A 24477-nucleotide genomic window follows, 5' to 3' on the forward strand; every position below is an offset into this window, starting at 1 on the left:
AAGGGATCCTGCATTAAAACCTAATTGGTATTATATTTCATAAAAGTGTAACAGATAATAACTAATACAGGCCTATTATATGTCAAAGAATCTGTACAATAAATACTGTTATAGTTTGAATCAGAAACGTCCTTGAGGGGCTCATCTTTTGATGGCCCCAGTGCTACCACGTTTAGAGGTGGGAGGTGATTGGAATGGGAGTCATGATCTGATGGCATTATTCTGAGGTGGTAGAAACCTTAGGAAATGAGACCTAATTGGATAAAGTGGGTCACGAGGGGCATGCCCTGGAAGCTTTTATCTTATCAGCAGCCCCTTCCTGTCTTTCTCTCTGCTTCCAAGCTAATAAGAGTAGAACAGCTTTCCTCTGCCACACCCTTTCACCATGATATTGTACTGCCCCTCAGACCCAAAGCAATGGAGCCATCCAGCATGCACTTCACTGAGACCTCTGAAACTGTGAGCCCAAATAAATCTTTCCTCTTTTAAGTAGTTTTTCTCAGGTGTTTGTCACAGTGAGGAAAAGCTGACTAACACAAATACACAATGGATAAGTAAAAGGAAGTAGCCCAAGGAAGTTTAGTTGTACCATACCAGGAAACAGAAGGATTACATCTTGGGAGTTGGGAAAGTATATCTTCTCTGATACATTCAAATCTTTGCTTTGAGAATATAATGAATAAAGATAACTCAAAATAACTTTTACATATATTTATATATGAAAAATATGTGAATGAATTGCTAGCCAAACTACATTATGTTCAGTGAAAAAAGATTTAGTAGAAAGCATTTTTAAAAATGTGATACTACCCCATGAAGTGTTTAAGAAATTCACAAATTCAAAATGCACTTGGTATTGGCAATCAAATCATATTTGAGGCACAGTGCTATACTCTGGCTGTACTAAGCTGGCAAAAATTTGGGCTTATAACCTCAGAAAAGCAGCAAAACATTAGTTCAACATAATTTTAGAGCTACTGACCATGGAGGCTGAGTTTGCAGGTGAGTTTGTGTTAGAATGGGTGCAGGAGTAGAAGGGCAGTGTTCAGGCAGGCTTTGTGGAGGAGGGGAGGCTCAGAAGGAGTTTCAAAGGATCAGTTGATGCCATTCAACTAAATAAGAGGAAAAGTTTCTTTGAACAAGGGAGAAGTATATGAAAAGGTAAAATTGAAACAGGAGATGAAGTTGGTAAAATAGGAAATCTGTCTCAAATTATTATATTTATCAGATAGAAAGTAATTAAAGAATTTTAAGTAGAAAGTATCATGGTGAAATTAGTATTTTATAGTGATCATTCTCATGGAAATGTGAAGGATTATTTAAAATAGAACAAAAAATGGAGGTGGAAGAATATATGTAATATTTGCCAGCAATGAGAGAAACGTAATGGGCCAAGTCTATGACAGTGGTAGTAGGACTGGAAGAAAAGATTCTAGAAATAGGTCATATCATTAAGTGGGCATGGTAATTGAATTTGGGAGTATATAAATAAGCATAGTATGACTCTCAGATTGCTAGCTAAGAAAACACTGGGTTCCACTAAATCAAAATAATATAGAGAAAAGCAGCAGATCTGGGATATGAGGAGAGGTCAGTATTTGGGGAACAGGAAGAAGAGGCAGATGAACAATCCATTTTGGTTATAATGAATCTGAAGTTTCTGATGCCATGTGCAGTCACTTCTAACTTAACAAAACTTTTCTGGGCACCCATCAATTGTAAAATTTGGATAGTTAATGGCTGTTGTGTGTACAGATACAAAATAAAGCTAGACCTAATCTTTGTTCTCCCCTATCCTATCATGTAACTCTCTTCTTCTCTCACCCCAGCTGTTCTTCTTCCTGTTTTAGGAATATAAGGACAACAGAGTCAATATGTTCTCTGTATTCAGGAGAAAGGATCAGAGGAGGAAGAAGGTAGAAATAATTTCACTCTGGAGTCCAGCCCGAATACAGGTTCTTCTAGAACATTTTAATATACATTATTCTAGAATTAAGATCCTCTTAAGTTAAATATGCTTATTTGCATGACTAAATAGTTATATGGCTAAAATATATTCTTTGTTAACTTGGTGATTATTACAATACTGTGAACACAGGGATATTTAACAAACTTCTGTAGATTGATTTTCAGTGAGAGAATTTAGAAAGTCACAAAAATAATTTAAAAATATATATTTCAAGGGAAAATTTAAAACTTTTTGGTCTTTGCCTTTCTTCATATTTTGAAGTCAGGATTAGTAAAGTTTATAAACAAATATTACATTGTTTCTTAAGTCACTTTTTATTGTATATATATATATATATATATATATATATATATGAACTTACCATTTTAACTTTACATTTTTAAGTTCATTAGCATTAAATACTTTCACATTGTTATGCACCACCACCAGCCATCTTAAGAACCTGTGTTATCCTGATTTTTAAAAAATATTTATGGATTTTGAATCAAGACATTTATTGCTTGTCCTTCTATTTTATATATTCTATTTAAAGAAAAATAAAACTTCTGCTTTCTTCTAAAATTATATCTAGAGAAACTCTTCATAACTTGAATATCAGCTCATGGGTATTTAAATTCAGCAAAGAATTTTAACATTCTACCAATTCTTATGTTCTGTAAGAAAAATATTGTGTTATTGATTGAAGAAAATAAAACACTTTCTAGTTAAATCATACTAATGCTATGGATATTAAATATTCTCTTCAATTAAAATGAAATTTAAAGTTTAGAACTCCATGTGGTTCTAGGAAAAACAGAATGAGCCAGAATGTGAAATAACAATAATGAGCCACAGTCTAGTACAGTTCTTGGCCCAGTGTAGGCTGCAGTGCATAAATGAGTAAGTGAATTTACAAGAAGAGAAAATTAAATGTAAATTATATACACATTATTACTAAAATAACAATAGTAGATCATGATAATTAAGAAGTGAAATGAATATACTATTACTAACTAAAATAAAAGTTACAAGTATTATCAAAAGTGCTATGTGAAATAAGCTACAATTATTCTTAAACACTATTTAAATTTCAATAGACATAGTTTTTTTAAAGCTGGAGAAGGTCAGTAAGTGATTTGTAAATGGTCACATTCTGGAGGTGGCTCATTTGGGTACACTGGGGTCTTTCCAGGGTGAGATCCACCGTAAGCGCAGTGATGAAGAATGAGGACTCTGGAGCCAGGCCACCTGAGTTTCAGTTTCTACCCTGCCGCTTAATAGGTGTGCAGAATTAGACAATCTGTTTAGTCTCTGCCTACCTTAGTGGCTTCATTCATAAAGTGAGGCTAAACATAGGTTATTTGGGGAGAATTAAATATGTCAACAGAGAGAGTGCCTCAATATGTACACACAATAAGAACTTAATAAATGTGAATTTTTATCATTGCCATTTCAGCTTCTTTACTCACAACATAGTATAGAGACTCTACTCTCCCAAAGAGTCTAAAGGAATACAATGAATATTCATAGAAGTTATTTGGTTTCATTGTTTTTTAAAATTTATTTTGTTGTGACATGACTGATGAATAGAGACCTTTTATTAAAGACAAGGGAACTACTGTCACCATAACCACTACCATTCTGCATTACAATCATGAACACCATAATCACTGCAACTACTATCATTACCATCACTAGGAAATTTTCCACTATTTTCACCATAACCATCATAACTACTATTACTCTTCCATCACTATCATAAATGTCTCCATAATGTCATTACCAGTAAAACCATCACTGCCACCATCACCACCACTACTACCAACATCACCACCATCACTACCACTACTTCTACACCCTTAACATCTATGTGAATATAAATTTGAATTCAGAAGTGTCATCTGGAGAGCCTAAAGAGGAATAGATAAAGTATAAATGTAGACATTCCGGTAAGTAGAGGGAAAGGAATTTTTAAAAAGGATATTTGGAACCAAAAATAAAAAATAGCAGAAAGCACAGGAAATAGCCAATATTACTGTTTAGGAAATAATGAAACAGAATAAGAAATGAACAAGAGGTTATGTTTATGTGCTATATACTTAAGGTTGAGCTAACAGCTCCAGAGTTCAATCTTAAGAGGTAAAATTAAAAAAATTCCCTTTGATTTGCTAGGGTGTGCTGTTTGGAATCAGTAGTTTACATTATTTGAACTAGAAGTTGAGAAAATGATACTTCAATAAAGAGACCTGTGTATGAATTTCATATTTGCCACATAACAGAACATGAATAAGTTATTTAAAATCCCAAAGCCTCACTTTTCCATCTGATAATTCAGATGTTTATTCAGGGTTCGTGTGAAAAATAATAAATTCATTCAACATCAGCACTTAACACAATGTTTATACAAGATGAAGGCCCTGTACTGTTATTCCTTTTTTTTAAGAGAGAGAGAGAGAGAGAGAGAGAGAGAGAGAGAGAGAGAGAGAGTTTTAATATTTATTTTTTAGTTATTGGCAGACACAACATCTTTGTTTGTATGTGGTGCTGAGGATCGAACCCAGGCTGCACGCATGCCAGCCGAGCGCGCTACCGCTTGAGCCACATCCCCAGCCCCCTGTTATTCCTTAATCAGTTTCATTCCCAACTTTACTAAGTAAATAGCATTGTCATTTATAGGTCCGAGTTAGCCTCAACTAAAACTCCTTGTTCATCTCCCATTTCCCATCTCAAAAGAATGCATTAGTAAATTCTTCCTGCTCAAAACTCCAGAATGTAGCTCAAATTACATGCCCTTGGCAAACTTTAGTTTTCCCTTTTCCTTCCCTGCCACCTCCCAGACAACATGGATAAACCTGTCTCTTATTTGCTCCTCAGCATATTCTCCACATAGCAGTCAATGTGAACTTTAAACATGTAAGTCAGATGATACTTAAAGCATTTAATAGTTTCTTATTGCATTTATAATAAAATTCTAACTCTATACTATCATGTTTTGCACATACTATCATGTCTGCTGTCCACCATTTCTAACATTTTCTTTTACTACTCTCCAGATCTCTAGAAGCTTTGGTCACACCATCTTCCTTACTGTTTCCTTCCAAGGATCTCCCATTCCACTTATCTAAAGTAGGATACCCATACTCCATCTAGTTCCTCATCACTATTTCACCTTATTTTTGTCATAACTCTTATATTTGCTCTATAAGTATTTATTATTTATTTAGTCAACTATTATCAGAATGTAAGTTTTTGGAGATAATTATATTGTTGATCCTTTCCATATTTCTATCCCCAATGCCAAGAGCTTAGCATGCTTTTGAACTATGACAATATGAGATATTCACCATACAAAGGAAAATAAAAATTTGGGGGGAATCAAAATGTTTGAAGGAAATTATATCACAATATAAAGAACTCAAAAAACAACACACATAAACGCGTTCATACACACACATGTACACACACACACACACACACACAAATAACCCAATCAATAAATAGGTTAAGGAGCTGAATAGATACTTCATAGAAGAAATACAATCCATCAACAAATATATGAAAAAAATGTTCAGTATCTCTAGCAATTAGAGAAATACAAGTCAAAACTATACTGAGATTCCATCTCATTCCAGTTAGAATGGCAGTTATCAAGATTACAAGCAGGCTGGGCACAGTGGTGCACTCCTGTAATCCCAGTGGTTCTGGAGGCTGAGGCAGGAGGATCAAGAGTTCAAAGCCAACCTTAGCAATTTAGTGAGGCCCTAAGCAACTCACAAAGACCCTGTCTCTAAATAAAATACAAAAAATGGCTGAGGATGTGGCTCAATGGTTAAGTGTCCCTGAGTTCAATCCCCGATACCAAAACAAACAAACAAAAAACAAGCAATAATAAATGTTGGTGATGATGTGGGGAAAAAATGTACATCTATACATTGCTGGTAGGACTGCAAATTGGTGCACCACTCTGGAAAGCAATATGGAGATTACTCAGAAAACTTGGAATGGAACCATCATTTGATCCAGTTATCCCACTCTTTGGTTTATACCCAAAGGACATAAAATCAGCATACCACAGTGACAGAGCCACATCAATATTTATAGAGGCTCAATTCAAATAGCTAACTTATGGAACCAACCTAGATACCCTTCAACAGATGAATGGATAAAGAAATCATGGCATATATGCACATAGGTTATTACTCGTCCTTAATGAAGAATGAAATTATGGCATTTGTCAATAAATGGATGAACTGGAGAATACCATGCTAAGTGAAATAAGATAATCCAAAAGTACTAAAGACCAAAAGTTTTCTCTGATATGCAGATGCTAATTCACAATAAGGATGAGGAGGTGGGTAGGGAAGAATACAGGTACTTTGAATTAAACAGAGGGAGGGTAGGAATGATAGTAGAATGAATCAGATATTACCCTATGTGCATATATGATTACATAACCAGTGTAACGCTACATTATGTACAACCAGAGGAAGGAGAAGTTAGATTCCATTGATGATTTGTCAAAATGTGTTCTACTGTCATGTATAACTAATTAGAAAAATAAAAAAAATGATATCATGTTATGAAGACAACAACTATGGTAGAAAAAGGGGGATTTTTGTTTTTTCTATAGAAAAGCAAACCCACAAGTCCCTAAATGGAGACAAAATAACAGATGAGTAATAAATTCAGGGAGACTTCTGTCTGAAGTTCCCATAAATAATTTTCTCATAAGGTGTTATGAAATAAACACAAGAAAGTTTAGAAACTTTGTATTTTGCTTAGTTCCAGAGTTTATAATTGATCCATGGTATTTAAAGTTATGCGTAGGTTAACACATATATTCAAAAACTGAAATTTGCCAAGGGCATATAACTGCTAAACCTTGAATGCAATGGCTTTGATACATAAGTAAGAGGGGAATTATTTGATTATAGGTCCTAAGGGAGGCAAGACAAAAGATTAGATACTGTGATTATTTATTATTTTCATTTTGTAAAAATGAAACTGACAGGGTATTTTAGCTACCCTGTACTCACTGTGCATGGTGTCTGCATCCATGGTTCCCCATCAATCTGCATTGGCAGAGACTTGCTAGTCCTAGGGAAAAATATGTCCTTGTAAGTATAACATTGAAATATATCATATAAAAGACTATATATAGGATAGACGATGATGAGACCAGGGAAGGCAAATGTGGTAAAGTGGACCTCTAAAGTTATCTCGTCTGAAAGGGAGATATTTATTCACTATTAATGAATACTCTGAAAGGCACCTAGATCATAAGAATGTTAAGAGCTTCCTGGTAAATATGGTGTTAAAAACAAAAATTATGAATGCAAAAAAAAAAAAATGCCAGGGTTTATTTTTAAGGATACACAGAATTCGAACATCCAAGAGACTGATTCCTTGTCAAAATGGACTTTTTCCCCCCTTCACCAGTGAAATAATGGGAAAATTTCCTTGGAAAATTTCAAATTTAATTCACATTTTGTTTTACCATACAATAACTTATTACTATTTAATTTCACAGAAACAGTGTTGCACTTAGGCTATGAAAGAATTTAAGTTCATAGTTGATCAATAACTTTTTAATTATTATTTTGGATGTATTTACTTAATAAATAGTGCCTCAGTAAACTTGAGTGTGCATGAGCATAGAGCATAGGGGAGATTAAATTTGCATGTTAGAAGGGACACATCACCATTTCCATGGTAGTCAACAAGGGAGAATCAGATTTCAAAGGACCTAATAAGTAATAGCTAGCCAATACTCTTTAAAAATCTGCCAATTTCTATCATTTTGAAATATATAAATATTAACCATTGCTAATTTGAAGCAAAAATAAATGTCACTATTAGTCTTGTGTGCTTTTGATTAGTTTTGGTGAAGTTATGTCAAACCCCTCTGTCAATTTCAGAAAAAGAACTACCTGATGACCACAGAAGAGCATTGAGCCAGTCTTCGGCCAGCACTTTTCAGTCCTGTGTATATTTGCCCCATCTCCATGGCTCCTTCCAAACCAACCACCTCCAGCAGCTGATCACTCAGATCTGAAAGAAAACAGATGCCTTTAAGTTATAGTGAATATGCATATGTCCAAAATTTGATGATATTGGATATTATGGAAATAATGAAAGCCCCTTCACAAAGAAAGATTCTCTGTCTTAAAAACAGAAAGTAAAGATGGCCTACTTCTATAACTCTCAGTTTCACTAAACCTTTGAGGTTCTATGGAAAACGATGTGCTGTCAGCTTATTCTAAAACAAGTGGGAAGAAAAAATTCTGAGCCAAATAATGCCAAAAAACATACCAGTAGTTTCTAACATCAACAAACTTAATGTTATTCCACATGTATATATGGAACATTTATACATTCTACATCAGACATTTGGCAGCAAGTACACATCTCATCACTATAAATAAAGTATGAGGATATGCTGTCAAACATGATTTTTAAAAAATTACTCAAATGAGAGACCTTAGAGATCATGGAGTTGAATCTTTTTATTTTATAGACTAGAAGACTGAATCCCCAAGTCCTTGAGTGACTTGTCCACAGTCATAAGTAACTTTGTGTAGAAGTTCAAGAAAAAATGGTAGTTTCTAGAAATGTTTTCTTAAGGAACATACCCTACCAAACTAATATTTAGGAGCAGATTAGAAAATTAGCACAGTGTAATTATTTATTGTTATTAGGAGAAAACATTAAAGGTGGGCTAATATTAATAAGTACCACTTGTTAGGTGTTTATCAAGTAGCTGTCACTGGACTAATCATGTTCTATTAATCTCATTGGCTCCCCCTCAGAACTAATTTAAGAAAAATTCAATTATCCCCATTTCTAGAAAGAGAAGTTGAGAATCAGAGAAGGTAATTTTTTATATTTGCACAGTGAACAAGTGATACAGTAAAATATTGAAAGCAGCCACTTTAAAGCATAAACACTAGGCTAGTCTTTGATAAATCAGTTATATGAAAAGCAGATACTTTAAAAACTATATAAGTGTTTCTTACTTAGTGGGGAGGTCCTTTCCAATGACAGAATTTGCAGTCACTCAGAAGTACAGGCTGAACTCGCACCAATAGAACCCCAGAGATGCTGCCCCAAGAGTCCATTTGCTCAGGTACTGACCTGAGTGCTGAGACCCTGGATTTACAAGCAGTAGTATGGGTAATCACACCCGGTCCCTTTCTATTATAGCAGTCCCATATAATCCTGACGTGCTTTTAAATGAAAATTAAAAAATTCAGACTGTTTTAGTAGAAAAAAAAATCTAGAGGAAGTGGCCTACAGTGGGAATGCATAATGATGATACCAAATAAACATGTGCTAGTTGGCCATAGCCAAGTTAGACTCCTAGAAAAACAAGAAAGTTGTTTTCTATGGAACCATTTTGTATAGAAAGCCCTCACTCCTTATTAATGAACCCCTTCTTGCCTGGAGTTCAGAGATGCTAATGATTCACTTTGAGTGCAGTTCAACTGTGGCAAAGAGCGTTTGAAATCTCAAAGTTCATGAGGCCTATCTATGATCATTAGAAATTTTAAAATTTTCACTTACAACAGAATGTGTGACCAAACCATCATATGTTTTTTTAAAGCACATGATTAAAAAGTATTAATCAAAAAATTTTAAATTGTAGCTGTGGCATGAGATTGCTCCAAGTAAAAACAACCTTTCAGGTAGGAAATAAAATGTTACCAAGTCAGAGCTCAGAGCTTCCACCTCGCTGCTCTAACCCCTATTGAGACTTATTTCTCATGAAGCTTATTCTGTTTCTAGTTTAAATTTATGTTGCCAAGAACAGATGGACAAGGAATAGAAACATATTCTTTCAGCTGTAGCCGGCACTAAAATGTGCTTGGCTCTGTAGCCTGGGTGTTAATATACGCATTTCTTAGATATATGTCAACCAGAAAACAGCATTGTGGCAAGCTCTAAAGCTCCAGATGTGTGCCTGGTGATATTTATAAAACAAAAACCACCAGCAGCACCGTCACAGGACTGAAGTTCACACTTGGTATTGTAGGTGTTGTACTGCCTAATTCCTAAAGAGGTGAAATTCCATGTTAATTTTTGTAATGATCTGAGGCTGGTTGATGGGAACTATTCTAGAAGAAACGAAACACTTTCTCGCAACAGAGTTAATCTGTGAGCCCTAACTTTTCCATGAATCACAGAGATTTGTCTACACTCACACCATATTGCTGCTGTCTGCCACCCTCCTTCTGTTTTCTTCTTTCTTTTAATTTGTCTTTGTTTTTTTCCTGCAAAAATACTCTGAAAATCAATTCTAGTATTAATAATCACTAAAGAAGCTATTTCTCATAAGTTTACAACACCTAGGCTTTCAAATGATTATGTTCTTGCTAACACAATAAACTGTATGGGAACAGTGGAATGTTTACAAACACTGGCGCAAGTACAAAGTGTCATGGGGTAGAGACAAAAACAAAAGAACTAAGTTTGTGACATGCAAATCTTTCTCTCATAATGCATGGGCAATTTTTGATGCAGTGCAATCTTCACAGTATATACATAACTGATGCCCTGATGTGTGATCTTTTATTTTGTATAGAGTTTCTATCCATATATTTTTTGAACCCTGTTTCTATATGTGGTATGCTCTGAATATCAAGTACTTCTTCACCTCACATTCTAGCCAAAATTTAAGTGCAACTCTCCCTGCGATGGCCTAATCACATTAACTTACTTAATTGATTTGCTACCTTGTTATTGATTTCACATTTTAGAATAGGAGTAGCAAACCTAGTCCATGGGCCAAATCCACTTCATTGACAGTTTCTGTATGGCTTATGACTTAAAAATTACTTTTGTTTATTTAAAAAGTGAAAAAAAATGTAAAAGAATAATATGCTGACACATATAAAAACTGTATAAATTTAAATTTCATGGTCCATTAATTAGTTTTTATCAGGCATAGTCACACTTATTTAGTCTGTTTCAGCCCTAGTACTATAATCTCAGAGTAGAGTAGTTGTGACAGCAACCATATGGCCCACAAAGTCTAAAATCTTCACTATCTGGCCCTTAAGATAAAATGTTTGCCAACCTCTTCTTAAGAGAAACATGAACTCTTTCAGATCACCGAAAATTTTACTTTAGCTCTGCTTCAATAAATGTTAAATGGCATCTCAATGTCCTGAAAGGCATAATGTTGCAGCACTGATTCCACAGTGTGTGTATCCACGTATAGAGAAGCTGTTCTCAACCATGGTGTCTTACCACATTGGTGGACTAGGAGATTTGCCACAATACATTTGTTATTTATCATGAAATAACAAAGTTTCTAATTAACTTTATTTCAAAAGGAACCAGAGGAGATTAACTTTCAACTTTATGCTCAGTCATTGCATTTTCGTTACCTTTTTTTGAGTATGCAGAAAAAGAAGTGGAGTTACAGATAGGAAGGCAAAAATTGCAGCCAGACTTGGAGATCCAGGTGAAAATTAGCTCTACCTTCTAGAGTTACCTGCAAGCATTGAGACATTCTCACACCCTGATATAGGTGTGTGTGTGTGTGTGTGTGTGTATGTGTGTGTGTGTGTCTGATGTGTGTCTCCTCAGGAAGATCTTCCTTTTGTTCAATTGAATATTATAAAGTATATTTTTGAAGAGGAAAATACTACTAGGTTTTTGAGTTAATGTCTTTCCAAATATCTCCATGGGAGTAATGGTGGCAAGATAATCTTTCAAATTAGGTACTTTAAGTTGTAAGATTAAAGTCTTAGGAGATGGTTCTGAGGGAAAAACTTAATTAAGTCATCAAAATTGGGTCATATTAGAGCTAGATTCTTAATACGAAGTCTGTGAATCTGAATGGGGAAAATACAAATTTATTATCAGTACCCTGTAACTGAAACTAAAAGTTAATTCAAGTATAAATTTAAACAAGAAAAACATAGTTGTAGTAGCAATATCTATGATCTATTGCTACTGATAGTTATCAGGGACATTTCCATATTACATTATAGCTATTATAACTTCCTTTTTAAAAAAAGATAGTAACAAATTTCAATCATCCACAATCCCCAAATATCTTCAGTTGTCCCTAGAAAAATAATAATCTAAGTTTTGTTTGATTTAAATTAAAAATATTTGTATACAGTGTGTGTGTGTGTGTGTGTGTGTATATATATATATATATATATATATATAAATTTTAGTAATCCCTTGTTCTCTGCTAGATTTTTGAAGTTAATTTGCTAATAAGGAAGCACATATGTTACTAAATCAAAATTTTAGTATTATTTCAACATAATTGACTAAATTTTAAGCCTATATATTTTATCCTTTGAATTTTAAAACACTATTTTGAGAAAAATCAATAGATTTCAATGGAATTACAAAGACGACTATACCACCAAAATGGCAAGAAACTCTACTTTACAATAGAATTTGCCTCTGCCTTTGTAAATCTGTTCTTGAATATTGTACCATATTATTTTGCTGCATAGGCAATCAAGGGTATGAATATAAAATCTAAAATTAGGGGCACAGATAGAGAATGCAAGAGCTGCATAGCTAATAAGTGGATAATATTTATTCATTGCTTAGTCTCTCCAGTTTGACAGTTATGCCCTGATAGTATGTCTCATTATGTAATTGTTTCAGACTACCATATGTGATGGAACAGAAGAGGATACATTGCAAACACAGACTGAATGTGGGTTTTGTATTTCATAGAATATAGTTTGTCTTGCTGGAGGGGAAAGGGAGCTGGAGCAAAGCAGGTGAACCTTTTACCTGGTGCATGATGCATGGGCATGGCGTGTGGTATCCAGCAATGTGCTGCCCCACTGTGGGAGACCACCTGGAGGTATGCTCAGTGACTCAATAGTAATACTGTAATAATCACAACTTGTTGATTATAACACCACTTATTAAATCCTTATTTGGCCATGGCAAGACCAGACTAGCTCTGCAGTTGGACATCCCTTCAGAAGTGAAGATATGTAGATATGTAGATTGTATGCCCTTTCAGTGATGTTTTATTTATCTAGCAATGACTGGAAACATGTCTGGGATCCAAAGTAACCAATAACCTCCCCCACCCTCTCATTGTATTGAACGTAGGGACACACAAATGCCAAACACATACTCTAACACCAAGCTACACATCTGGTTCCCAGAGTAAACTTTAAAAAAAAATATATATATATGTGAAATACATTCACTAAAGTGCAGATTTCAAGGATTCTTCAACATGTCCACCCATTGCTCATTGATCCTTAATTTAGATGTACTTCTCATAAGCACAAATAACTACTTTCCATATTTCCATAAATTAAAACATACAAATGAAAAAGGGGGTTAGTAGAGAAAGTTTTAGAAAGAATTTATGTATATAAATATAAAATGGTTTTTTAACAATAAATAATTTATTATAAAATATTAGGTCTATTATCAAAAGAGAGGGAATGGGAAGGGTTGATATATAAATTGTATGCTTTCTATTAACAGACTCTCTGCTCAGAGCTTTACAGATATTTTTTTCCATTTTCCCCCAATAATCCTGGTATTATTCTCCTCATTGTATTGATGAATAAACTTGTTTATTGATGAAACTGCTCATTCTAATCTTCACATGTAACAGAAAGCCTGGTGTTTCAGCTAGTTATGTTTGACTGCAAATTCCATGTGATTATACATACTGATAACAATAATTAGATGTTATCAGTGATAGAAGAAAAAAATGCTACAAAGGAATATTTGTTCCTTTGAATATATTCAGTGAGCATGCCTCCAGGAGGTCTCCCACAGTGGAGCAGCACATTGCTGGACTCCACACAACAATAAGTGTTGCCCTTCAATAGATGAATGCATATATATATATATATATATATATATATATATATATATATATACACACACACACACACACACACAGGAAAAAGATAGCCTCTTCAACAAATGGTGATGGGAAAACTGGAAATCCATATTCAACAAAATGAAATTAAACCCCTATCTCTCACCATGCACAGAACTCAACTCAAAATGGATCAAGGACACTTAGAAATACAATCAGAGACCCGGCATCTAATAGAAGAAAAAGTAGGTCCTAATCTCCATCATGTGGGATTAGGCCCCAACTTCCTTAATAAGACTCTGGTGGCACGAGAATTAAAATCAAGAAACAAAAAATGGGATGGACTCAAACTAAAAAGTTTCTTCTCAGCCAAAGAAACAATCTGTGAGGTGAATAAAGAGCCTACATCTTGGGAGCAAATCTTTACCCCTCATACATCAGATAGAGCACTAATAACTAGGGTATATAAAGAACTCAAAAAGCTAAACACCAAAAACAAACAAACAAACAAACAAAAAAACCCCCACAACAACCCATTCAATAAATGGGCCAAGGACCTGAAGAAACACTTCTCAGAAGATGATGTACAATCAATCAACAAATACATGAAAAAATGTTCATCATCACTAGCAATTAGAGAAATGCAAATCAAAACCACTCTAAAATTTCATCTCACTCCAGTCAGAATGGTAGCTATTATGCATACAAACAACAATAAGAGTTGGCAAGGATGCAGGGAAAAAGGTACACTTATACACTGCTGGTGGGACTGCAAATTGGTGCAGCCAGTATGGAAAGCAGTATGGAGATTTCTTGGAAAATTTGGAATGGAACCACCATTTGACGCATTTGTCCCTCTCCTTGGTCTATACCTAAAGGACTTAAAAACAGCATACTACAGGGACTCAGCCAATGTTTATAACAGCACAATTCACAATAGCTAAACTGTTTAACCAACCTAGATGCCCTTCAATAGATGAATGGATAAAAAATGTGGCATAGATACACAATGGAATATTACTCAGTAATAAAAGAGAATAAAATCATGGCATTGCAGATAAATGGATGGAATTAGAGAAAAAAATGCTAAGTGAAGTTAGCAAATCCCTCCAAAAAACAAATGCTGAATGTCTTCTTTGATATAAGGAGGTTGATTCATAGTGGAATAGGGAGAAGGAGCATTGGAGGAATAGACAAACTCTAGATAGTGCAGAGGGGTTGGAGGGGGAGGGAGGGGGCATGGGGTAATTAATGATGGTGGAATGTGATGATCATTATTATCCAAAGTATAGGTATGAAGACAGAAATGGGTGTGAATATACTATGTATACAACCAGAGATATGAAAAATTGTGCTCTATATATGTCATAAAAATTGTAATGCATGCTGCTGTCATACATAAATAAAAAATGCTACAAAGGAATATATATTTATATATTATATATCATATATAATGTAAATAATATATAAATATATATTATATAATTCTATATTTTATAATTAATACATATAATTATATAATTATTTATTATATTTATATAATATAGTATATTTATATATTATATTATATATTAATAAATTTATATAATTATATAATATATTTAAATAATTATATTATTAATACATATATTTATATAATTATGTTATTTATTATATAATATATTATATTATATATTTATATAATTTGTATAATTATATAAATATATAATATGATATAATATAATATATATGCCTAAAAATGGTGCTGCTAACAATCCTACCACTAAATTGTTTTGAATGTCATCACACTAAGACACACTACAGAACAATTTATAATGATTGCTCTAGGTCACATGGGAATTATCTCTGAAGAATCCCCATAAGCAGACTAAGAAATGCAAATCACTTTTTAGAAAGATTTGTATCCAAAATGGTTAAAATGTAAAAACTGAAAAGATTGTGTAGGCTAATTTATAAATGGATTACCTAGAATTATTGGAAAAATTTAGCATGAAATATTCATTTTCTTTTGAAATTTGAAAAACAAGAAGGTTAATGTGTTCGTGTGTGTGCGCGCACGGGCGCACACGTGTAGGGTGAAATCACATGCCTGATTTTAAAAATGCCTTTTAAAGAATGGATTTGATCATTTCTTCTAAAGCCATCTGTTTTTGTTTGTTTGTTTGTTTTTTTAACAACCAGCCAGAGAAGACTATAACTTTATGTGTTTTCATTCTAAAATTCTGATCTTGTCTAAATGGATCCAAAAAAAGAAGACCAGAAATGACCGTGCTGTCAACAACCTCCCTATTTTGACAGAGAAGTTCCAGGGTCTGCAGATCACTTTGTTACACTGTACTTGAAAAGTGATCTTCTCCACGGGACACACAATCCAAGCAATCATAAGCATTTCTTTCATAAGACCCATAGAGGTTAATGCATTGCTGAGATCCACAGCGTGCATTCTCAGGAAAGGTATGCAGAAAGTCTGTGAGCAGAAGTAGGCGGTGACTGTGCTCTCCTAGGTTGAGTGTTGGTTTGTTCTGCCGGGCTTTGTGGAGGGACTGAAGGCTCTCACTTGTTTTCTGTGTGAATGAACCGCTAGTGTCTGTGGGAATGTTTTCACAGCACTGTGCCTCCTCTGCCCTCTTCTATAAACTAAGCTACTTCACGTGTCTCCTCCTATTAGCGCCATCACTGAACAAAGCAAATGCTCCTGAATGAAGGCTGATGTCAGCGAATACTGAATAGCTTCTGGAAGGGCATCTGGAAGGACTGAGCCAATGAGGGGGGTGAAGTCGTCAGGGAAATCATCAACACTGATTCTCCTAAGAGACAAACAGTTTCAGCAAACAAAAAACAAAAACAAAAACAAAAAAAAAGTTCCAAATTAAAATCTAATTCTAAGAGGGCAGTATCCATATTACCTTACTATGACTATTTAGTCTTTCCATTCATTTTCCAGGAGCACTTCGAAAACACTCATTTTCTTGCAATATAGTATTTAATATTTCTACTGTTCATTTATTTTACTTTCAGTAAAATATGAAAAAAATATATTTTTTAAAACTTGGTGCTTTTGAACTCACATATAAATTTAATGCTAAAAATTAAAATAAGGACAAAATATAATGATAGGGAATAGTGATTTACACTAAACATTTCCTGTATAACTGAGCTGTTTTGGTATTCAACTATCCTGGTTACATATAAATATTACACTCCTAGCAAGAGATTGAAAGACTCTATTATATTTGGGGTTATTGTGCATAAAAACATTACTGGTCAGAAGTAAATCTCATTCTCCTGGCAGTTTGTCTTCAGAGAGAAGACTACATGACTAAATGAAATTAAATTCCAGCAATGTTCCTTTGGAACTTTTTGTTGTGTGAAAAATATAGGATTATATCCTGAAGTCTGGTGTCTTGGCCAGAGAACCCTTGAAAACCTGCTGAGTTCAAGGCTCTGCACAATAGGAATGTAATAATTTCTACTTTGAACATTGTGTGTACTTAGGGAGCTTTGCTGTTAATGCAAGACTGAGGACCCCTCATCCATGCACTGAGACAGGACCTGTCATTGTCCTAAGTACAAACCCCATTTCATATCTTCATTTCCTCACTGTTAAAGATGAACAGTTCTTGACTCATTGGTGCCTCTAGGAAAGAATTATTCCAGTCCGAAAGACATAGCTAAATTTGTTTTTCCATCTATTTGAAAGTTTATAACAGATTGTGGACAGATGGACCATCATATCTAATAGGCTGTCTGCTAACAAGTTAGTACAGTTTAGTATACACCTGAACACTTCTATTTTGCATATATTCTCCTTTTTCCTCATTATTGTGCAGTAAAGCAATTTTATTTTATGACCTTATGCTTTCAGAAAAAGAATTATACTATTATCCTGGATTATTACACTGAATTATATTGACATAAGTAGTTTTTTTTTTTTAAATGGGACTTTAACATTAATTCCATTTGTAAATACTTATAAGTAATACAATATCCTTTGTCATGTCAATTACAAAATAAGCAGAGAAATCCATTCCATACATGAAATCACTTAGAAGAGAAAACCTGCAATGTACTGCTGTATAGGAGATTTTTGGTATTCAGTCACCTCCTGACAATTATTAATCATGTACTATGAGTTTCCAAAGAGCTCTAATTTTTTAAAAAATAAAGAATAAGCTTTTGTATATAGACATGTTGAAGGATTCATATAAGTACAAAATGTCTCTGTGAGAAAGTTTTCCTTTACATTCTACAAAGCATGCCATTTTATCTCTACAAAAGAACTACACTGATATTAATCCAGCTTTTAGAAAACACAGCAACATTCATGACTAATAGTAATGTGAAAGTAAAACTGGGACATTAAAAGTACCTTCACTCCTAGCAACACTGGAGAATATAAGGGAAGTTCAAATGCAAACTTTCAGACTTCTAGGACTGAGAAACTAAAGACTTTATCTTCCCTTTCAAGGAGTTACTTTGGGGGATGGGAGAAACCTCTCTCTCTCTCTCTCTCTCTCTCTCTCTCTCTCTCTCTCTCTCTTAATTTTATTACATACTTTGCCAATGTATCTCATTCTTCTTACACTTCATTTTACAAGAGATATATCCTTTTTTTAATAGTTTAAAATACTATTGCATTGATAGCCTTGGTAAAAGAAAAATTATTCTATTTAGCCATATTCTTTTAAAAGTTATTTGTTTAAAAGGGCTTCACTGTATTGGTCTTGTAGCCCTTCATACAACAGAACAAAAGCAGTTCTATGAAAGAAGACTAAACTTGGACAAACCATAAAAAAAGGGGGGGGGGGAAGCAAAGTTCCTCTCTGTTTTTATCAAATTTGATTGCTGCAGCTGTTCCCAGTTTCTGTATTTTAAAAATAGCCTTATTCAGTGCCTTGTTGGCTAAAGGCCAGAGTGCCATTAGAACATGCTGTACGGAAAACCTCTATTCAGTTACAGATACAGAAATATATTTAAGATCAGTGGGGGTCATCTGCAGCAAACACTTGTAAAGGAAAATAGAATTTTAATGTGTTTGGACGGATCTCCACTTTTACTAGCTAGTTTCAAGCTCCTGTGCAGACCCTTCCTATTATTATTTTCTTCTCTTAGATAAAAATGTGGAATGAGTATCAACTTCATTGGAAAAATAACTGTTAGAATGGTCTGTTTCTCCAACAGCAATTGTATGGCTGGCATACACATTTCAAAGTATACCTATTATTGGTCTCAGTTGGACAAGCTCACAGGCATCCATCCACTGGAAAGGTAGGTAACTGAAAAATGCTATAAATGAGTCATAACTACTTTCTCATATAAGCCTCCTAACTGAAGTAGACCAGTCTGCCCACCTCCCCTCATAAATGAGCCCAGGGGCTCCTTTTGGACAGATTGATTTATCCCTTTGGGCTCAAAGTATGCAGGGATTGGGTCAAAGAATTGAATTGTTCTCTGAGTTTCAGAGCTGACTTCCACATTTTCTCAGTTCATTCTTTTTTTCCTCAACAAAGGAGTTAAACTAGACTTGTCACTATACAGATTCATTCAGGAGTGTTAATCTGAATTACAAGTAAAAAGAAAATATTCGGCATGGATTATCAATAAAAAGAAGGAATTTTTTAAATTCAGGGAATGAGAATAGTAAGAAAGAATTAGAAGGTGAAGTCTAAGGAGAACCTAGGGGAGAAGAGGTGCTTTCATTAGAGAAGTGTACACCAATCTCAAGGCGTGAAGCATCTGAGAGTTAACTTTTCTTGAAAGCTAATATGCTAACCTGCCACCATTTGGTAAAGACTGACAGTGGATATGAGCCTCTTGGGTTAAAGACTAGAGACTTTATTTCTCATATCAATAGCAGTAGTCAAAGAGTCAAATTTATATAAGTGCCCTGACCCTCAAACAAAAGGTAAAAAAAAATAGACTTAGTATACACCTGCATGTACAGTGGAGTGTGTTAAAAGAAAGACCTGTAGGTTGGAGAACCTTGATCTTTTATAAGGAGCATGAGCTTCTGATCTTTTCCCAGCTAACAAACTGGTTAAAAAAATTAACCATTTTTAACACCCTGGTCAAATGTGAATGGTAACCTAGTTGGTACCAAAGTAGGGGAGATTTATAAAATATTTTGCAGTCAGCAACACTGGTCAATGTAAGTGGATCTTAGCTATTACAATTTAACAGGGTTCCTGAGGCCTCCACTATATCAGACATTGGCCTGGTTGTTGCATCTATAAGTCTATAAAGTCATTGGGCAGGATGAGGGAAATAGAAGCTCATGGCCAATAATGAACTAATGTTAAATAGTTAACATTTGGTACAGTTATGCTGACCAGAAAGCAGGTGTAGATAAAAGATACTATACTGAAATATATTACCAGTTCTTAGAGTTTTAGTGATAAATTTTGCTTTACCTGAAAGGTAACCTCAGGCAAGTCATTTAATATTTCTGGGACCAAGATACCCTGTCTCTAAAAGAGAAATGGTACTGACTTTACTTTGTCAGTATCATTTTTTTAAAAAATTTTATTTTGGTCAACCCTACAGTATGTTTTTCTTACTTATTCTCTTTCTTTATCCTCCAGACTAAATATACTTTATGAATAAGTGGTAAAATTGGGAGTTCTCTGAATGTTGTACTTTTTTTTTTTTTTTGCAGCAGGGATTGAACCGAGGGGCACCCGACCACTGAGCCACATCCCTAATCTTATTTCGTATTTAGAGACAGGATTTCACTGGGTTACTTAGTGCCTTACTTTTACTTAGGCTAGCTTTGAACTCATGATCCTCCTACCTCAGCCTCCCAAACCGCTAGGATTACAGTTGAGCCCCACTGTGCCCTGCCTGAATAACATACTTTTGATAAACCAGCATTTCCATGAAAGTAGTTTGAATAATATTGGAGGCAAACTAATTAATTAGAGTGATGTGACTCAGATGAAGATGTGACTAGGAATATTAAAGTGTGGGTACATAGAATGAATAGAACAAAAGAAAATGAAATAAAAATGTCTGATCTAAGAAATCATTTGGGTTAGATAAATGTGAAATGAAGTTCATCTCATGAGAGGGTCAGAATATGAGCATTCCCCCCATGAAGTCAAATTTAACATATTAACTAGGAGGCATGAGACAAGATTGGGCACACTATGAACCTGAAGAAAAAAATAAGACCCAGACTGCTCTAATTGCAACAGGAATGGGACAAAGCGGTTATACCCAGATGTTCTATGTAAAAGGCATAGCAGAATAAAAAAAATCAATGAATTCACTTAGTAAGAAGAACAGAGTTGCACTATAACAGGACAGGTGGTATCCTATTGTCGATGAAGCTATTTAATAGGCAATTTTTTTTTTTGGAGAGAGAGAAAGAGAGAGAGAGAGAGAGAGAGAATGAGAGAGAGAATTTTTTAATATTTATTTTTTAGTTATTGGCGGACACAACATCTTTGTTTGTATGTGCTGCTGAGGATCGAACCCGGGCCGCACGCATGCCAGGCGAGTGCGCTATGGCTTGAGCCACATCCCCAGCCCTATTTAATAGGCAATTAAATACAATGACTTCATTATGTTATTGCTTCATAATTTCTGAACTAATAGTAGCAGTGATGACAAAGTATATTTTTTCTTAGCACTCTAAATAGCAATCTTACAAAACAAGGTATTTGCTATTTATCACATGCTTATTACAATTTTGGAAACTACAAAAAGAAAAAAAAAAAAAAGAAAGAATTGTTTGAGTGCTTGGTTCAGTCATTCCTGAACCTAGTCATGAATTTTTCACTGAAGTGAGCAAATGTATCCATTTTGTATCTTTGGAATCCAACAATACACATTCATAACTTTATTTCTAATACTTCTCTGTGCAAAGTCTAAGACCTTGTCTAAAATACTGTTTTCTCCAGTGAGGCCTGATTACCACTGTCCAATCATAAAGAAAGTTTTACTACTTCTCCTATTTGAGTGATGTTAACCCTTTCAGGCTCAGTTTAATGACTACTCTCCTTTAATGTTTTCTTGTGTCATTTGCCTTCTTCTAAAGGTTATAAAAACACAATATCTTTATGACCCATTTAGTTTGCAATGAGGCAACAATCAGAGAATTGAAATTTCATATGTATGGCTCCTAGCATGCAAGACCTAACAATTAGAAAATAGCACACATTACTTTTTACTTTGATCTTTGGGGTTTTTTTTTTGTTGTTGTTTGTTTGTTGTTGTTTGTTTTTTGCTTTTCCTAGTGGTCTCTTATCACAGTTTCTTATTGTTGAGTATAATCAATATGAATATTTTAGACCAGCTTTCATTTTTTCCTCCACACTACCCATGTGGTATATCCCCATTTTTATATAGCTAATCTGAATAGTCAGTTATTTCTTTTTGTTCCTTCTTGTTGGGGAATCTTGCCAAGGATTTTTATTTTTATGGGATAAATTTTATCTTCATATTTATTTTGTAGTAACATACACATGGCTTAACAATTCTACATAACATATATTTTGTACATTTATTCACTTATTTCATCCAATATTAATGAAGTAATATTAAGCTTGAGGAGAAGTGCAATAGATGCATCTATGCCAGGTAGTCTGGAAGGTACTGGGTGTGAAAAAGAGTAGTGTCTTCAAGTGAACACATAAAATTATTAAAGTTTTGCCAAAAATGGCAGGTGCTTAGCTCCAGGAACTGTTGTTGGTGGTGGGGTGAGTTGGAATGGAAGGAGGTCAGAGAAATAGTAGAGCTGTGGGTATTAAACAATGAAAAAATTTAGATCCTTGTCTGGTAGCTTGGACCTTCCCTGTGGTTTGCTGAGGTGCAGTTAATATTTCTAAGCCAAGCATAGAAGTGGTTAGCTTGCATTTTAAAAGAAAAAATTAGAGAGTTGTGGAAGATGGTATCATTCAGCCTGCTATAACAAAAATAATAAGTTAGGTGCTTATCAACAACAGAAATTTATTTGCCACAATTTTGGAGGCTGCAAAGTCCAACATTAAAGTGTCATCAATATCTGGAGAATGACTACTTCCTTGAAGCTGTCTTTCAACTATTAACTCATATGGAAGAAGGGGCAAGGGGGCTCTCTGGGGTCCTTTTATAAGGTTGCTAATCCCAATTATCATAGAGCCTAAGCTCATGATTGAATCATTTCTGAAAGGCTCCACCTTCCAATACTATCACCTTGAGGGTTATGATATCACTATCCCTATTTGAGGGAAATCTGCTGACAGATTGTAAGGAAATGGAGTAAGAAACAGGGTGATTGAAGAAGCACTGAAATGATTCCAGTGAAAGATGATGAGGAGTTAAAGCAAGGCTGTGTTCATGGCAGAATGTGGACAGGTAGATGGGGAATGTCTAAAGGGATGAGGATGCTTGGTTTCAGGCTTTCGAGACAAGCTGGTGGTGAAGCCACCAGCAAAGATCTGGATAGCTGAGAGAAAAGCAAGTGGGAAAGTCAACTGCAGGGTAACTGCAGTTTAGAATGTGCTTATGTTGTTGGCTCTGTGGGGTGTTCACACAAAACTCTCAATAGAGAGGACTGCTTAGAGAACATACATCTGTGGATGTAAACATTATTTCCAAATTAACTTAAAGTCTTTGGGGATAAGAATCATATAGTGTGTTGCTTTGGAGTTTGTTGTTTTGTTTTAGATCCCCAAATGCACAACCTGGCACAGAATAGACAATCAATAAGCATATGTTGAATTAGTAATAATGCACTGAATTAAGTAAACTTGAAGCCTTCCTGACAGCCTCCTATAAGTGTCTCCAAAAGAAAGATAGATTCACCTTTAAATTTGGTTTATAAGGAGGACTATTTGGGGAAAAAATGGCTCTGGATTTCAGAGAAAATGTCTTAAAGTAGCAAATGTATTATTTTTGATTAAAAGTAAACATTGATGGATTGTCTTCTGTGTAGTAATCATTTCTTACATTTATTTAGCTCTGTTTAGTTTCTTGCATTTTTTCATGTTTAATGTATGCTCACAGTACTTGTATGTTTTATGCTTGAGCCACTGTTACATGGATTTTTAAAAATTTTTACTTGTAATCAAAAGCATTTCTTATTGAATCAATCAGATGGAGAAAAATGCAATATAAAATCAATTATTTACTTACAGTTTTACAGCAAATGTGTAGGGTTCTTCCCATGATATCACAATTCAAAATTATTCCCTACATCTCAAATTTACTGATGGGAAAATTATTTGGATATCTGCCCTTAGCTAATAGCATCTTACCTTTTCAAAGGTAAAACACACACACACACACACACACACACACACACACACTTTTGTTATATAGTCATTCTCTTTTTTCATAAAGTCCTTTGTCATTATTAATTCTTCTCAATCTTTATCATTATTCCAAAATAATGATAATTTCACTGTTTTTTACTGACTTCTCTAAAGATTGAAATCAATGTGTCATATTCTTGGGTATCTTCCAAATAGCATAAATAAATTTGATTATGATTGGAATAATAAAATAAAAAAGTTAACTGCCTGCTAATGTTTTGTGTTTTCAAATATTTTTAAATGATTAAAATCTGACAGCATTTCTAAAATTTAAATTCTTTGTAATTTAAATAGCCAGGTACTTATTTCTTGTTATAAAACACTAATGATATCATCACGTTGCTTGTTGCTAGAAGTATTTTATGAATTTTGAATTCTATTAAATGATGATTTATTTTTTC

At 34.3% G+C, this 24477-nt stretch overlaps 1 protein-coding gene across 6 annotated transcripts in view; it reads right to left on the minus strand.

The window, feature by feature from the left end:
• The window catches only part of Dgkb (diacylglycerol kinase beta), a 618799-nt gene that overhangs the window by 25341 nt on the left and 568981 nt on the right, over window positions 1-24477 (minus strand). For all 6 annotated transcript variants that reach the window (XM_071607991.1, XM_027932698.3, XM_027932697.3 and 3 more), the window contains 2 exons: window positions 7879-7999; window positions 6985-7045 (listed from right to left, as the gene is read on the minus strand). In XM_071607991.1, coding sequence (XP_071464092.1) covers window positions 6985-7045; window positions 7879-7999 — 182 coding nt within the window. The remainder of the gene's footprint in view (window positions 1-6984; window positions 7046-7878; window positions 8000-24477) is intronic.

Source organism: Marmota flaviventris, chromosome 1 (assembly GCF_047511675.1).
Source record: "Marmota flaviventris isolate mMarFla1 chromosome 1, mMarFla1.hap1, whole genome shotgun sequence".
Lineage (NCBI taxonomy): Eukaryota > Metazoa > Chordata > Mammalia > Rodentia > Sciuridae > Marmota > Marmota flaviventris.